General features: G+C 37.4%; 2 protein-coding genes across 2 annotated transcripts; both read right to left on the reverse strand.

Moving 5' to 3' along the window:
• Positions 1 to 1,278: 1,278 nt before the first annotated feature.
• Positions 1,279 to 8,251, reverse strand: LOC307160395 (carbohydrate sulfotransferase 1). The gene is made up of 3 exons (XM_079874488.1): positions 8,172 to 8,251; positions 4,245 to 4,412; positions 1,279 to 2,685 (listed from the first exon to the last, which is right to left on the reverse strand). Exons 2-3 carry the CDS (start codon positions 4,381 to 4,383, stop codon positions 1,556 to 1,558), a joined length of 1,269 nt encoding a protein of 422 aa, XP_079730614.1. The 5' UTR covers positions 4,384 to 4,412; positions 8,172 to 8,251; the 3' UTR covers positions 1,279 to 1,555.
• A 4,193-nt stretch (positions 8,252 to 12,444) lies between these two features.
• Positions 12,445 to 17,035, reverse strand: LOC307160393 (uncharacterized protein). The gene is made up of 2 exons (XM_079874485.1): positions 14,867 to 17,035; positions 12,445 to 13,704 (listed from the first exon to the last, which is right to left on the reverse strand). The coding sequence occupies exon 1, from the start codon at positions 16,516 to 16,518 to the stop codon at positions 14,875 to 14,877; it is 1,644 nt and encodes a 547-aa protein (XP_079730611.1). The 5' UTR covers positions 16,519 to 17,035; the 3' UTR covers positions 12,445 to 13,704; positions 14,867 to 14,874.
• Positions 17,036 to 18,092: the final 1,057 nt, after the last annotated feature.

Genomic DNA, 18,092 nt, shown 5'->3' on the forward strand with positions numbered 1-18,092 from the left:
CAGCATCGAAGCATCATTTTCTTTTCCTTGGTTGTTTTGGACCTCCTAGCTATGGTTGTTAACTGAGGAATTGGAAGCTTGTTAGTAGATTTTATCTCCGCCACGCTTCGTACAATCCAACACACCTGCGAACTTCAGGCGTGTGCATGTGTTATTGTAACGTGCGCGAGAGGGGAGGGGGAATCTGTGGCGTGTGCACGAACTGTGATTGACAGTCAGATCTCACACAGCCTTGCGCTGATTGGACCAGAAGAACCGGGAGCGGTGGATTTTTGCTAAACAAATAACAGGCTCCAGGTGGAGGTAGAAGCGCGGGTTTTTTCTAAAACCGGCTGATTTATGTTGTTCTGTCGGAGCATAGTGTCGGTTTTAGTGAATATGATAAAAAAAATCTTGCCGACGCCAGCTTTATATCAGGAATTTGATTTGTATACTGTAGTTTTATATCTGTTATCCTCAAAATTGCAAAGTGGCTCCATAGCTCCAAAGTTATTTTCCCAATGTTTACACTGCACTTAAAAGTAATCCCTAACATACAAATTCCCAAATGCCATCAGAGAGAGATCATTTATGACGTTGGGGCTTCTAAAAAATTATTTGAGGTGGATGAAAACGCATTGAACTGTCTGCCAGTGATTTAAACTGAACAACATTACCTTCTGTGCCGACTTGATTTTTATTAGGGACTTTGCTTTTAAAAAGAACATGGAAAATTAGTTTTCAATGGCGCTGAGTGGCATTTCAGTCATTTTAGATCTCTGCTTGACTGTTTATGGGGTTGTAAGGACATGTTCGCTGATCAACATTCATACTTAAGGCCATTTATGGGCTCGTCCAGATAACACATGCTCTTGACTTCATTTGACCAGCTTTGGCATGTGTTGTCACTGGCAAGTCTGCTGTGCTTTTGTCGATACTTGGTAGTGGTTCTTTGGTCACATCAATGCACATTTACAAGCTGAAAATTATAGACATGGATGCTCTTTTAGCATTATGCTATTCTAAAGTCCTGGCTCATGAATATTAATTACTTCATGTGACCAGGCACTTAAAGGGATAGCCCATCCAAAAATGAAAATTCTGTCATAATTTCTTCAAACCTGCATGACCCAAAACAAGATATTTAAAAAAAAAATGTTGGTAACCAAAAAGTTTTTTTGTTACTACTGACTTTTTTTGCATGAAAAAAAAAACACATCTGGAAAAACACACACATAATATCTAATGTTCCAAAAAAGAAAGAAAGTCATAAATGTTTGGAAAAATATGAGGGTGAGAAAATGATTTTCATTTTTGGGCAAATTATACCTTTAAGGAAAGTTACAAAGCACTCATGAACCTAATTATTATTCATGAGCTAAATTTCCCCCAAAGTAGTATCCATAATGTTGCATGCATTTTCATGGATGGAAGCAATTAACACAATATTATGTAACCAAATATACTGGTTATATTAGCCCTGTTTGGTTCAACGTATACATTGAATGCAATATAAGTCGCTTTGGATAAAAGTGTCTTCCACATGAATCAGTAGTTCACATAAAAGTTAACTTCACTACGTCCTGGGCTCCATTAAACTTTTTGTAATATTCCTCAGTTCATCTACAGACTGGACAAGCTTATAGCCTAGTAGGGCAAGAGTTCTGTTACACAAAGATTGAACTGTCTTAACAATGTCAAAGTTCAGATGTACTCTCCAACTCTGAGCTGTGGCTTTAGAGTCTCTTGTGGTGGAGTACTTATAGTTCCAATCGGAAGAAGAAGGGACAGTGCCATTGGTGTTTTGAGCAATCCATGTGAGAACTTTTTGATGCAAGTCCAGCCCCAGAAATCGATATATCTCCTTGACCTTTTCCTCAGGATTCAAGGCCAAGTCTTCATAACGCACCAATAGATACCTCCCTCTCAGCCATGTGGGGTTCTGCAAGCCGGTCTCCACAGAATACTCAATATCTCTGCACGTACTTGTTATCTGCGTCAGGTCCACGTACCGCGGTTGGCGGCCAGTGGCGTTCCAGATCTTCCAGGCCCTGAATTTGCCAACAAAAGCAGTCATGCGGGATGCTAGAATGGCTCGGGGGTCTCTCACCAAATGGACGATTCTCAAATCTAAACGGGGGTCTTCTGACAGCGTGCGTAGGTCGCCTACCTCTGGGATACGAACTGTTTTTATAACCACGTGGCTTCGTGCTTGGCAAGCCTGAGAGGCTAGAGTGAGGTTTAGCGCCTGGCACTTTTTCGGGCACCAGGATTCATCCGGTTGCCCTGCTAGAATCTCCTCGCCACCCTCCTGGCAGACAGGCGGCGTGCACAGGGCATGGCTGGAGCTGCGGCGGAAAAAGGTCCCAGTCATGTGATCCTGTGGTTCAGGGCGAATGTAGCTCTCCAGGAAGCTGAAGTCACAGTTGTAGAGATTGAGCAGGAGGTCTCGGTAGGCCCCCAGAAGAGCTCTGCCGTCCAAAGCCCTTTGCAGGCGACTACTAGAATTGGTAAAGGCCTGTTGCACATGATAAAGAGGCTCAAAAACATAAAATATGCCAGGATGTTGATTGAAAAGCTGTCCGGTAAAGGAGGAGCCACTACGGGTTTGTGCAAACAGAAGGATGTGCTTCCGAGCGGTGGCAGTGCTACTGCTAGTCTCAGCAGGGACATGGATGTCATTGCAGAGAGATTTCCATCTCTGCTCTGGGGAAGAGAAGTAGAGAAAGTGAGATAATACGGCGCTCTGAAACCACAGAGGACATTATAGGGCCACAAAAGACCCAATTAGTTCAGCTTTATCTTTAATCAATCAGTTATTTGGGTAAGAAAAAAAAATACCTGGAGCTTTAGTTTGGGGGGAAAAAAGTTTCATTTTAACAAAAACTTTAATAAAGTGCAATTTTAAAACCATATCCTCACAGCAGAGAGAAAATGTACAGCAATAATAGTTGTTTTGAAGACTTGGATTGCCTCCTGTGATGGTAATCATTTTACCATTTTAGAGCATTATGTGAACAAAAAAAATAACGCATAAAACTGAAATATGAACAATGACTGCATTTCTTCACATATGAAAAAAGATGATGTGACTTTTGCTCAAAATGAACAATTACTATATATAGCAGGAGGGTGAGAGAGACTGATAACGAGTGTAATTACGGCTGATGAGAGACTGATTGCGCATGGCACATTAGGTTGTGCGAGTCAACGCTTTCTGGAAGTGCAAACAGCTGGTCCGTGAGGACATATTACGTTAGATTAATGATGAGATAATTGTAGAATTAATTATTGATATTCCATCTCTCGCTCCTTACAGCGGATGCGATGGGAATTTCCAGGTTGCATTTCTAACAGTTCTCTGCTAATTTCTTTCCTTACAAACTCACTCATTACAGAAGAGATGACCTGAGAGAGATAAGCCTATAGAGAGAATGCCATTCGGAACCTTCAGCATAATCTTGTCAAACCAGCTAAAGCTATGTCTATAACCAAACATGAATTTTAATTGAATTTAAGTCTCTATGCAAACTATAATTTAATGGAGGGCTTAAACTTGTGCTAAAAATGCATCCCGGCACTTGGACTTGAATGCAAATGAAATTGAGGACATATCGCAGAAGGGTCATTGCTGTTATGCAGTTTTTGAGCTTTAAAAACTCCCTGTGTCAAAGTTTACGGGAGTATTCCTATAAATGGGTTTTCAGATATATGTTCTGGTCAAGCTCAGATACTTTATTTTTTCTTAATTCTAAGATTAATTACACAATGGCAAGAAAATGAACAGAATGAGCCATGTTTAGAAATTTTAATCATACCATAATTTCATATAGTTTTTTCTAACAACATTAGATGCTTTAAAGTGTGAAAAACCAACTTCTAACCAACTAGATTAAATTAACAGAATACATTATGCCTTATACTACTGTACTCGCTGAAAAGTAAAACTGAGGATATGTGGAAACTAAAAAATATTTTGATTAAAGAAACAAAATGAAGGTATTCAAAATCTAGAATATTTCTTAAGGAACTGGCAGATATAAATAGTGGAAAACCTTGCTGATTTGTTAATAAAAATACATGTAAATAAAATCCATTAGTAGGGTATTGTAAACCTGATGCTATTTGAATAAGAACCACACATTTCCACTTCCAAATTTCATTTTCCATTCTGGGGGTGACAGTACTATTCTGGAGGAAAGCTCATACAATGTTAAATGTCACTGTGAAAATCTAATTCTTCATGCTACAGGACAGTGACTCACCTTTACCCTGTCGTCCTTGGCAGTGGGCGGAGTCTTGGCAAGGGCCACTGAAGGAGTCATGGAGGGAACGGATGGCAGTGTACTGCACCCCCAAGGATGTGCACACGAGCAGCAGTAGAGTCTTCCACGAGCACTCCATACTGCTCCGTTACCATCACATTCTTCACTCTGTGAGGAAAGCATGCACACTTACATTTACTTTTATTTTGCATGGCTTTTACTATAATAATAATATAGCATTCAGGAAGGATTACACTTTTCTTTGTTGGTCAGAATTTGTTTTTCTCAATTTTTAGACTTTAATGCAAGTGCATATCAAGAAGATTTGTTTAAAGTATGCATCAAATTGCAAATAGTGTGTCTGCTTTGCATTTGATAATCATCACATTGAGTGCTTGTGGAGTTACATCACAAATAGGCAGATGTGAGATGCATTATCAATGTGGGAGCTAAAACCTAAACAAAGAGTTGTTTGGAATTGGGACTTTAATACATATTTTGATTATTCTCACAATCACAGAGTAGGCTACTTGGCCCTATTTCTGTACTATTTCCATATTTAAATAAGTGCAAAACCATAACCACATTAATAAAGGCTGCCATTTCTGTCACCTGGACTAGTGTGAAATAAGTTGCTTTTTAATAGTTGACAGCAGAATGATTTTTGAGGCTCATATGAGCCTAGCAAACAAATTACAGAGTTGATACATCTGAGTAAGAAATAATTCAAATAGTTTGCCAAATTTTGCCTATTATTCTATCAGTGTGGTATAAGAGCATGTAAAAATGCTGACATGTTGTTTTACATAAAATGAAAATAGCAAAAAATAATATTAAAAAAACTACAATAGTATCTCAGTGAAATTACCCTGTTCCTGTCCAAGCAAGCAGTTCTTGGCCAAAATAAGCTGTGATGTGGACTAAACATTTGTCATTTTGTCAAAGATCTGTTCATTAGCGTGTGCTTCAAAACAATAACAATACCTCTGAATGCCTAAAATTCAATTCAAAACTTTTAGAATTGCATCTCAGTGTTAGTCATAGATGACAACCCAAGCTAGTTGGTCTTTCTTCAGCTAAAACATAACAACCGTTTCACTTTTAAATTGCCCAAAACCTGCTCAAAATCAATGCGTTTCTGCAGTTTCCAGTTCACGCTGGTTGAGGTGTTGCTATTAGAGATGCAATATCTGCAACATATTCTGTGCCTCTCATCGCAGTCTCATTTCTCTTCAAATGATGGAAAATACCATCTTAAATAATGCAGTGCCTATTTTAGCAGCGATGTATGTTGCCAAATGTTTCTCTTGAGCCAGCCGTTAAGAAACATTTCATCAATCAAAGGTGGCACAAAATTGGCAGTGATGGCCTCCAAGTACAATTTTCTCTGTTATTCCATGAATTTATATGGTCTGTGGTCTCATTTTGTATGAAGAAAAGTAAGAAGCAGAAATCCCATTTCACACATTCTCTTCAGCAGCTAATATAAATTAACAGCCAAAAAATGTAGCATGGGAATTCTGGACATTTTCAGAATTTCAAACACATTGTTAGGGCATACATTTACTGATATGACAATCAAGCACTCAACAAACTCCTTATCAATGAACGGCCATTTTGGTTGCCTCAGGTTCCTTGAACTTTGCATGAAAAAGCTCTTACTGGCCTGCTAATTGAACATTCAATGAGGTGGTTTCCCTGTGCTCTTCATTAGTCCCTGAGAGGGGCTAGTCACCACTGCACCACACTCTTAAAAACAAAGGTTTTAATTGGCATTTATGGTTCCATGAAGAACCATTAACACCCATGAACCTTTCCATTCCACAAAAGTTATTCAAAGTGGGAAAGGGTTCTTTAGATTTTTAAAATGTTCTTCAAACTAATAAAAAATGTTTCTTTTAAGAACTGCGCACTGAAAGGTTCTTTGGGGAACAAAAATGGTTCTACTATGGCATTGCGGTAAAAAAACCCGCCTTTTGGAAACTTTATTTTTATTTTGAAGTGTATAATGACAGTTATATATAGCTATTGGCACAAGAGAGCTGTTTTACTAAAGCAGCATCAAGAGACTGATAAAGATTGTTTTGTTTCTGTGACAATCAGTGTATTGAATCCATTAATCTTACAGCTGTGTGACCTGCTGGTCACATTTTTGTGAACCTCTGGATGGGTCAACTCTCATGCTTTCTGATAACTGCACTTTCTTTGAAGAAAGAGGCCAAGAACACATTATGATGGCTCTTGAAATGATAATAAAAAAAGAATCAATCTAACATATACTTCAGCATCTAGACTGCAGTAAAGACAGTCTTTCTCTCTTCAATCATAGAGATATTGAAAGCCTCATTGGCTTCAGCTTTTATAGGACTTTCAGGCTTGTCTCTTATACAATCATCTCTCTTATGAATCTGCTTTTTCATCCCAACAAGCTGATTACCATATTGGGAATATAAGATATAGGGGGAAAATATATTTCCATCACTGTACACATATTGAGAGCTACGATTAGCTTTCTCTGCCATTTGACAAAATCGCTCCAGCCACATCGACCAACACAATCAAGCACTAGCACAATCATGCGCTATCAGACATGAAAGTGCTACTGAAAGAAAATTGATATCTATTCATCTGTCACATTTCTCCCCTGTAAATGTCTTTGGGTCTCTTGACCTTGCTGTGAATATACTGTAATAATCTGCTTTAAAAACTCAACAAAGATGACAGATGCTTTCACCTCACCCAAATGAGTAGTTAGAGAATTAATTAAATATTTGAATACTTAGGAGTACAAAAATTCATCTCACCGCTCATCTCAAAACTCACCACAATATAAACTTAAGTTTACTCCCTGCCAAAAAAAGAAATCAATGTTTTGCCAAGTTCTAAACCTACAGTATACATTCGTCTGCAGCACATTTTTGAACACCCTGAATTGAATCACAGGAATGAAAAGACCTAACTTTTGTTTTTATGACGAGCAAATGGATTTATTCCCTTGTAAATTTACCATTAAGATGTTAATACAAGACTAGAGAGATACGGAGGATTCTAAGGTATGTGAAAGAATGTTATTTATATGTGTCCAAACTCTTTATGTGTGTCTATATATATGCCTACAGGCACAGTATTATTCAAGGTTAATGTGTGTTTATGGTCAATATAGCTATAGGCAAAACACTAATGTGAGCGACAAATCAATAATATCCCAAAAAGCATAAATACAGTATCGATCAATAAATAACCATCAAAAAGTCTATAGCGCATTACTAGCATAAAATGGTTTTCCTTCAGCTGGTTTGCTGATTTAAGTCTCATAGCCTGACCAAGGTATTCATGGTCTCTAAGCCTAACCTGCTGAAAAGTACCCCAAAATCCCTTTAAAACCAGCCAATAGACCATTATGACCAGGGAGTTTAGTCCGGTTTGCGATATTTTTATAGAAACAGCATGTTTGATATGGTATAATGCATAATCTTTTACTTTTTTTTCTTTATTATCCTGTTAAGTGATTTAAAAATGATTTAAATATTTTATTACACTTATAAAACGAATCATACTGAACTCTTTTAACAATGCTGCCACTTTAATTACACAAATAACTTATTAAATATTTTACAAGCATCGTACTGGTAGGCTATAGTGTACATGTCACTGATCAGAATCAGGACTGAGCTATTCCCAGTTTACATTTCTAGTTTAGTTATAAGACTGAACCCATAGCCACATCTGTCAAGAGCATCACTCACACACAGCCTCCGCTGACACAACTTCTTGCCCAAGCTCCGGGAGAGGATGTAGGCTATCAAGCATTTGCAAGAAGTTAGTATGATCAGTATTGCGGGTATAATTTACACGGCAGACACACAACAAAAACCTAATGAACGAATTTAGATCGGAACGAACACTGACGATCCACGGATATCTTACCATTCACGATGCGCTGAAAGATTCCACGCATGGACTCGATCCAGTAAAGTTGCTATTCAGATAGTCCTGTGGGTCTCGAGTCAGCCCACCTCAACCAAATGATACGTGTGCTGAGCGTCTGTAAGTGACAGATGGATAATGTTGGCTTTCTGAAAACGCAGGGGGTGGGCAGCGCGCGTGGATAACCAGTGGGGTTTTCTCTTCCTCTGTCATTGGTTTGTCTGCGTTCTGAAACGGGCTTCAGAGAAGACAAGATTCTGGTTGCTTGTAGGCTACCTGACGTAGGCTACTACAAACCAGTTGCTTTTTGACTTTCCTTTTTTGAACAGTTCATTGCTTGTACCTATATAAGGGTTCACTCAAAAATGAAATTTCTGGTAGGCTATTATTTACTCATCTTCATGTCGTTTCAAAATTTGATGATTTACTTTCATGTGGAACGCAGGTTAATCATCCAATGTAGCCTATCAATCTTTTTTTCATGCAGTGACAATAAATGGTGATGAAATAGCCTATGCCAAGCAAAGGGATCCTAAGGCTATATATAGTCAATAGATCAAGTTCTTCAAAAGTAATAGCTTTGTGTAAAGAGAGCGACATTATTCGTTATTTCCCTTGTGCGTTACACACCAGAAATCATCAAGACGCGAAAGTTGCGTTCACGTTTGCATGCACTTGCACTTATGACCTTATGTAGACCTTTTGTCTTCCGGTCTGTATTTTCACAGCGATGAAAATGAATGTACGGATCGTTTTAAAATCTTCCCGGTCGATTGACACTAGTTAAGACATCTGCTGTAAACACTACAATAGCCTTCGTTAACTTTAGGTTACATTAAGTAAATCCACTTCAAAAGCTAATTACTCCTGGACAGCAATGCCATATAAATATAGAGAGTGACCGCAAAGACAATAGTCTAAAGATGGCTACTATGGCAAGCCGTTTTAGCTTAAATTGTACTCAGCGTTACTCGTCGTAATTGCATTTTTACTAGTAAGAATTAAATTAGAGAGCTCTACAATTCAATTACTAGTAACAATTCCAATTAGAGAGCTCTACAAATGAATTTTTTCTAGTCATATGTCTCATTGACTTCCATTCATTTTTAATTACGGAGCTCTACAATTGAATTGTTACTAGTAAGAATGCAATTGCAGAGCTCTTTAATTCAGTTTTTACAAGTAACAATTTAAATAGAGAGCTCTCTAATCCAATTATTACTAGTAACAATTCCAATTGGAGAGCTCTCTAATTCAGTTGTTACTAGTAAGAATGCAATTGCAGAGCTCTTTAATTCAATTACAGAGCTCTGCAATTATACATATCTTTAATTCGTTTTTTTACTAGTAAAAATTCAATTAGAGAGCTCTGTAATTGCATTCTTACTAATAATTTAATTAGAGAGCTCTCTTATTGTGTAATTGTTACTAGTAATTGAATTGTAGAGCTCTCTAATTGGAATTGTTACTAATAATAATTGAATTAGAGAGCTCTCTATTGTAATTCTTACTAGTAACAATTCAAATAAGTATCATGAATAATTAATAATAATAACAACAACAATAATAATAATAATACAATTTATTTAAACATTATTTAAGGAATAATGTTATGTTTTTTTGTCCATGGTTTAATTTGGTAAATCTGTTTAGCAACACTTCCCCAAAAAATAAAGGGATAAAAGTTTAAAATTTATGAGTAAATTTTAAATGAGCTATACTTTTTACTTTTACTTGAGTAGATTTTAGACTGGTAATTTTACTTGTACTTAAGTAACATTTCATTGAAGTAGTACTTTTACTTCAGTTGAATATTTTATTACTCTTTCCACCTCGGACTATAACAGTATAGTCTTAAACAGTTTGTAGTTCCACCAATAAGCGACTTTAGTTCCAGACTTTAGTTGTCAGGTGTATTCCTTGCACATGTGCTCTGTAAAATCTGTACGAACGCGGCTTGTGTCAACGCCTGTCTACGCATCACCATCTGAAAACGCATAGTCTACTTCCATATAGCTATAGTAGGCGAAAAACAGTATGTGGCAAAAGAAGTAGGCCTATCTATGTCCAAATTTACAGTACTCATAAAAGAGTAGGCAAAAAGTACCCGGATGAATTCTTCCGACTAGATTCTGAAGTGCGCATACGATGGACACTTTATCCCATGAGGCCACGGGAGAGGATTTATGAATGGCAGTGAAGCAATGGCATTGGCATTGGCCGAAATCGCATATTCTCTTGAGTAGCCTTGGTTATTTTGAATAGGCTAGTAATTAGTGAATTACTTCTTCACAACCGCTAAAAAAAGTATGTTCAATTTATGACGCTAGTTGGTTGTGAAGTAAATACAAATAAGAACCTACTCAAGAGAGTAGCATATGCGATTTCAGATGCAGCCATGGCTACCAAAACCACGGACTTTGATAAAGACCCAGCTTTCCCTTAATTATTTAAACGGCGTGAGGAAAACGGTGTTGGGGTTTAAATGAGTTTCAGAACACTGCTTTCTGCAAAAAAGAACAAGAAAAAAGTTTCGGCTCAATTGAATCTGTTCTCTAATCACTCATAAACAATCCAAGAGAGTCATGGTGGATTTTAGTAAATACTTAATCGTGTTCCTCAAACTTTCTCTACCATATGGCTTCAGAAGAATAGTGTGCATGAGGCATGCGGATTATACTTTTATGGTGACTGATTTTGCATATTTATGGAGACTTGATGCCTTCAGTCACTAGTCATTATTATTTTCCTGCAGAAGAAAGTCAGGTTTGGAAGAACATGAGAGTGAGTAAATGATTTTTAATTATTTGGTGAAAAAAAATTTAAAGGCGAGAAGTGTTTAGCAGCTTGCAACATTAGGTCAAGAGTCATAGGCTAATTGATTCCAAGGGAGCATATATATGGCCTATACCCTGAATATCTAATTTCTTTTGCCATATGTTCTTAATTTTCTTGATATATATCATGAGTATGCAGGCAAATGAAAAACAGTCCAACTTCACCCAATGCATTTTAAACTAATTCCTCACCAGGTTCGTGGATATTGTAACAATTAACTTAGACATACTTCGTACAAAGTTCTGATTTTATTAAAAGCACAGACTAACCCAAATCTACTATAGCTTTAAAAGTATCATCAGTGATAGACTTTGCTGGAAAGCTGGGATACTACATTCTGATGGCCATTATAACAGCTCACTAAGGCTCGACTTTACTGATAGACCCCACCCCAGATACCAGGCTCAAAATCACCTCAGGGTAGTTCGCCACCAACACAGAGCATGAAAAGATTAGCACAGTCACACGCAAATAACCATGCAACAAGCTAGGTGCAATAATTATACACCCACAAAGCATAGGACGAAAGACATGCAGCCCAAGGCAGAAAGAAAACTGAACCTGCAGGTTCACCAACACCCTGAGGCACACATGACCAAAACATTATTTACCTTAAGCAATCAACAAGATGAAAAGAAACTGGCTATTGTTAAAAAAACCTGTCAATTCAATGCACTAATTTAGTACAATTAATTATAACAATTAATAATTATATCCCTTATCCCGTGTGAATATTATGAGGAATTTTCCTATACAAATTCAAGCTCGAAGTTTTAAGTTTTAAATTATTTTAATTTGTTTTTTTCCTCTGTACATTTTGTGATATGAAAAGTTTAATCAGCAAAGTGTAATTACTGTATCACTTAGAATATTGTGCTATTTAATAACCCTTCTCTGTTGATTTATGTTTTTAGGTTTGTCAACCTCATTCATCATTTGAACAGCCATTATCTCACCTACTCCCATCACATTCTTGTTAACATATGTTTTAATTGATGGACATTCCCGATGATCCTCCCTCCTTAATTTCAGTCCCCTCAGAAAGCAAGAGGACTTCTGCCGCTAGTGTTTTTTTTTTGTCCTAGAACTCACTCCTAGCTCATAGTGTTTGTGCGTGCGTGCGTTTTTAGTACGGTTAGGCCGTTCCAGGGCTATTTTAGAGGGCACATCCTGTCTGCACAAATACTCTTGGTTGGTTGAGTTTATTAATGTGATTTTTTTTTTTGATTTAGTGTACAGTTGCTGTACGGCAAAGTCACATTGCCTCATGACACATATTTGAGTATAAACATGGCTCATCTCTAGGAACTGATATTTTTGGAAACATGTCATGATTACTTAATGAAAAAAAATAAAAATAAAACTGGACACTGAGATCTGATAGGTCGGTGAACATTTTGTGTTCCCCTTTCTTAAAAGGAAAACGGCATTCTTTCATGCATGCATTTTTATTTAAAATCAATAGGCTAAAAGGTAATTCCTGTAAAGTCTAATGGCCAGTTCCATCGCCACAAACGCAATGTTTAATTTTCTTTACAAAAAATGACACCCCCCAGTGGACATGCACTTCATTACAGGCCTGATAAAATCTTGCAGCTTTTTTATCAGCAGGGGTGCAGCAAGCATTATAACTGAGGGGGTGACATGCCTTTCATACGCTTCAGATATGTCTTTCAACCATGCTGTCATTAAATGAGTTACACAAGACACTCAGAAAACCTACAATTAACATACAAGACGACCTTAAACAGTAAATAAAATCAAACTTAGGTATTAATGACTGATATAAAAATTAATATTAAGGGTTTACTGAGTTTTCAAAATGTTAGAAATAAAGGACAGAAGTTTCAAGACAAATACATACATGATGTTTGTCATTTGTGGAACACAGTGTGTCTTTTGGCATAATGCATAATGATAGTTAGGATTTTGACAGCCTATTTTGACAAGTGAAAGCAGATGTGGCCCATCCAAAAACTTGCCTGTCTAACTGGTCTACATTACTGGATGATTCATAATTAGGGACTTCGTTATGAAACATTGACATAAGAACAGAAAAGAAAACAGTATGAAAAGTATAATTAGATGCGTCACAATGCTTCGATCACGCAAAGGGAGTCTAATGAGTTTTTTTTTTTTTAAAGCACTGTTTTTATTAAGTCCTTCATCACCTCTTTAAATGTTTCTTTGTGTGTCACTCAGCATGTTCTGCATGATTATGTTGCTGTGACATGTTCAGTTGATTATCAAGATTGCTATATATTCCAGAATCCCTTTTTAAACATTCAGCAATCAAAGTGTTATTATAAAAAGAAAAATCCATTAACAAAGCACTGGATCATTTAAATCCATTGGATGCATTGAGAACGCACCCGTGTTGTAATGAAAAATAAATATGGATTAAAGCTTTCAAACAAGCATGGCCATTCCATTGTAATGCTTTTAATATTTCACAAACATATACGTTGGCAGTCAGCCCAGCCTTGGTGAGAATGCATTGGTCGTATCATGCACATTAACAGAGCTGTTTCTCTAATCTGTGTTTCCACACAGGACCACCAATGCAGCTTTACGTGACATAACCGTGTCCATCAAATCCGTACTGTGCTCTCTAGACACCATCAGCCTTTCTTTACCGCTGTTTACACTGCCAGCTGTTAGACTAGGATATTACATCCAGCAGTAGATTCAAACTCTGTTGACACATTAATGGAAACAGAAGAGAAATTAGAACAGGAAATGTATACACGTCCCCAGTGAGGAGGAGAATTAAAATGTTTACGGATGTGTTTGCACATCTATTGTTTATCATTACCAAGATCTCTGTCATGGGAGAGATGATGTTCTAACAGTTGCAATTCAGTAGTACTAAATGATCAGACTTGATGCCATTTTGAACAATAAATGCATACATGCTTCATAAAGCATATAGTTAAAGCAATTGTTCACCAAAAATGATCATTTAGTCATCATTTACTCACCCTCACAATGTTCTGCAGGACAAAAAAGAAGATATTTAAAAAAGAATATACAAATATTTATATGTAAAAAAGTCATACATGGTTGGAATGAGGGTGAGTAAATGATAATTCATTTTTGTGTGAACTATCACTTTGAGACCCATATGTTTGTCTTCCTATGAAATGAGCTTTGATGCAGGCTTTATGGTGTGTTTATTTTTAAAGCGCCATTTGCTTACTGTGTGCTCAAGATTTGACAGGGAAACAAACCAGCCGGTCCTGTCTTCATTGCACAAGAAAATGTCACGTGTTTCAGTAGCTGTTTTACATTACCCTCATCATGCCTGAGACTCATCCATTTTAGCATTTACAAGAAGATTAATTGTCAAATGTGTTCCAATTTTGAAATTGAACACCCTTTTGCAGCACTTGAACACACTTTTGAGTAATTCTTACAAATATGCTTTCCCTCCTTCAGGTTGGTTGATGATGAGGTGAAAGACAAAGGTGAAATTGTACCATAAAGGTATAGTCTACTGAAAAAAGGAGAAAATTTCATCATCATTTACTCACTATGATGTTGTTCCAAACATGCATGCATGTTCTTCTGTGGAACAAAAAAGTAGATATTTTGAAGAATGCTGATTTACCAAAAAGTTTTGGTTACCAGTGACTTTTATTATGTGGGGGAAACAGAAAAAGAAATTCATACGGGTTTGGAATGTCATAAGTGTGAGTAAATGACGACAGAAAGATTTTTGTTTGAACTGTCATTTCTTGGTATACTATACCTTTACATCGAGTATCTTCCCCTAATTTTCCCACTTACATTTTTCATGAAAATAATGCACAAATGATTGTGTAAAATAAAGCAGTGGAACGATCAAGAGTAGTGACCTCATACTCTACGTCTTTGTGGATTTAAGTGCTCTTCCTTCCTCTTCAAATAGTTCAAGACCTCTTCCTTGAACAGATGCAGATCTTTTCTTTCTCATTTTTATAACCACCACAATACCAACCAAAAAAGCCAGTGCTAATAGGCCTCCAAGCCCTGCACACACAATATACTTTGTCAGGCTAGTCTCAGGTTCAGGTTCAGGTTCAGGTTCAGGTTCAGGTTCAGATTCAGATTCAGGCAGTCTACGAGTTGACTGAAATTTTAGATTGGTGACTTGCATAAAGAGACACATGTCCATGTATTCTTCCTCCATCAATAATGGATGGAGTTCCACCTCATCCTCTTCATCACCACCTTCATCATTTAAGTCAGTATCCTTATCATCATAGCTCTCGTCATTATCTAGCAGCACCACGCACCAGTACGTCCCATTGTCCTCCACTTTTGGATCAGTAAAGATGAGATTGGAATTTATCTGTGAGAACTTTAACCGACCCTGTAGGTCTTTAGGTGGAGTTATAGAAGGATCGCCTGAGTCCATTATTAGGATGTCCTGCTCACCAGTGTTTCGATACCACTGAACGCTAATGTACTCGACTTTATCGCTAATTGCTGGTAAAGACATGAAGTCACATTGGAGGAGGACCTTCTTATCTCCTGCAGAAAATGAAATATGGGTTGACTCGAGCAAGGGGCACACACTCACAACATACTCTTCAACGAGAAATGTAGAGAAACATTTATAGCTCCCAGAATGTTCTGAGGTGAGAGAGTGAATTACTAGGGAATAGTCTTCTGAATTCATACTTGTCGACACGGACATCTGATTCTCGGTTTTCCCTTTGAGGTGTAACGGTGCAGATGAGTTAACTTGTCCAAACGGTGTTTTCCAGTGATTCTGTCTGAGGTGGTTTACTGAACATGTAAGGACTACGTTCTCCCCTACAGAACGATAAACATTCTTCATCTCAGGATCTTCTGGTAGTCCTATGGTTTGGAAACTCTTGCATTGCTCTCTCTCCATAACCAGGCAGAAAAAACGAGGCCTGTCCTGAATTAACTCATCTGAAACGTGTAAAGATGAGCCTTTGTCATGCACCTGGATAAGGCTTTTAAACTCTGCTTGTAATGGCTCCAAAGAAATCTGAGTATCCATGAACAAAGAAATGTTGTGCACTTCTCTGTACCATTTTACTGTACCGTGTTTTCTGGAACCCTTATTACATACCAGATCTGCACCTGTTCCAGCTGTCAGTAAAATTTCCTGTGAGCCAAACTCCTCGTTGCACACGTAGAGATAGTGTTTACGATAATTTTCCATAGTGTTACTGCTCCAACACTCTCTGATGTAGGTTCCAGAGTCAGAGAACTGAAGATTTGTGATCTTCAGACCAAGCAGCCCTTCATATTCATTGGTGGTATTGATCCGACCCTTAAAGGCATCAGGTGGTGAAATTAAGGGTTTTGAGTACTGACCCAATAGCTCCCTTTTTCCAGCAGTCAGTCTGTACACGGCAATGTCCTCACCAAAGCAAAAACCCATCTCCAGTACCCCACCAAGCTCTCTAAAAATGGGCTCTGGGTCTTCTTCAGCGAGAGTACTCGCCAACAGCAGAGCAAGAAGTATCACAATGTTCCTCGTTTGGATCATCCTGTTCTACTTTGTCCATCCGTGAGAGTGCTTTCCGCCTGTTGCCTTCCACATACTCAGAAATCTGAGTAACCTGTTTCTAAAGTTTGGCATTAAGATCCACCCACATTGGGATATTATCTTTCTTAGGAGGTTTTTTTTTTTCTTCTTTCGTTTCTCAGGTGCAGGTTTTCTTGCTTTGCTTTCCTCATACTCCCTTATAACCCAGAGCACATGGTTATCATTTATCTTTCCATTCAAGGTTCGTCTTTTAATCTTGTGTGCAGTTGTTGAAGGTTTTATCTCATGAATCAAGAAAATTTGAAGCATAGCATAGACAAACAAGTTTGTATTCTCTCTCTTTAGACTATATCTTGTGTATGTCTTTGAGTATTTATTCCAAGAGAAACTAAAAGGCACTTCAACCACATTACTAATTAAGCATAACTGAGAAAATGCGCTGTGTTAAAAAATAAATAAAGCAATTCAGTCTATTAGTTCATTCTCAATGGAAACTGAACATCTTTTCAGAGTCACAGCTTCAGTCAACCATTTCAGAAATGTTCTGCAAGAACCTGATTGTTTGCATACAAGGAAAAACATTCAGGAGTGTACTTACAACATATTGCAACATACAAATATCCGGCAGAGTGATTAAATCAGTAAATAAAGTGTACTGCCATGTTTTAAGTCGTTTTATTTGGAACTTAGTCACCATGACATTTTTTTTTTACTGCAGTATTTATTATAAATGATGTATCCCATCATATCATTTTTTAATTCATGTACCTTCATAATCTTTAATCAAAATAACTTCCCCTCACTCTTGCAGCTCATCTCTTCTAATCTTTTCTCTGATGAGTGTTTACTGGCTCAACAATCCCCAATTCCTGTAGGGCAAAATCAATTTGACATTTTAATCAATTAAATGTTTTCTTGTTCGAGAAGCCAATTCATCTGATATGTCACAAATAGGGAAGAAAAGACTATCGCGACTTCCATTTCCGACCTTATGTGTGACCACATAAGTTATGTTTGAAATATGGTTTCTCAAAAACGTTTCTTTTTGAGAGACAGAGATTTAAACGTGAGAAAAATTAGTAATTGCCTATCCTTCAAAACATTGAAAATCCTTTGTCTTAACCTGTGCCTTGTACAGTTAGGCCTACCTGTAGTCCGCGGGGGCCGTGTGAACGCAAGCTCTTTGCTAGTCGCCAGATTGTAGAGACTTCAAGGGTGGGCTGAGTGAACAGTTTGAGTAGGCAGGCATGATCCAGCATTGTGATTAAGCTCCAACTGTGACTCACTCTCCACTGCCTTTCAAACAAATTGCTTTCTGTGCTGATTATAGAACTCAGTCTCTGATGCCATTTTAAGCAACGTTTCCATTTAGAAAACACACAGTCCCTTAAAGGATGTTGTTAAATATATCAGAATTAGGCTATCTATTTGCTTGAAATAGTTTGGCTGCCATTCATAAATGTTCAAATTATATTAGTGCCAGTTTTGACTATTTTGTAGTTTAGGTGAATGGGCAATTCGTATTTCTTTCCGCTGTGCTCGTATTATCTATCAAAATCTATAAATCAAAATTT

This window comes from Squalius cephalus (genome assembly GCF_949319135.1).
Source record: "Squalius cephalus genome assembly, chromosome: 6".
Lineage (NCBI taxonomy): Eukaryota > Metazoa > Chordata > Actinopteri > Cypriniformes > Leuciscidae > Squalius > Squalius cephalus.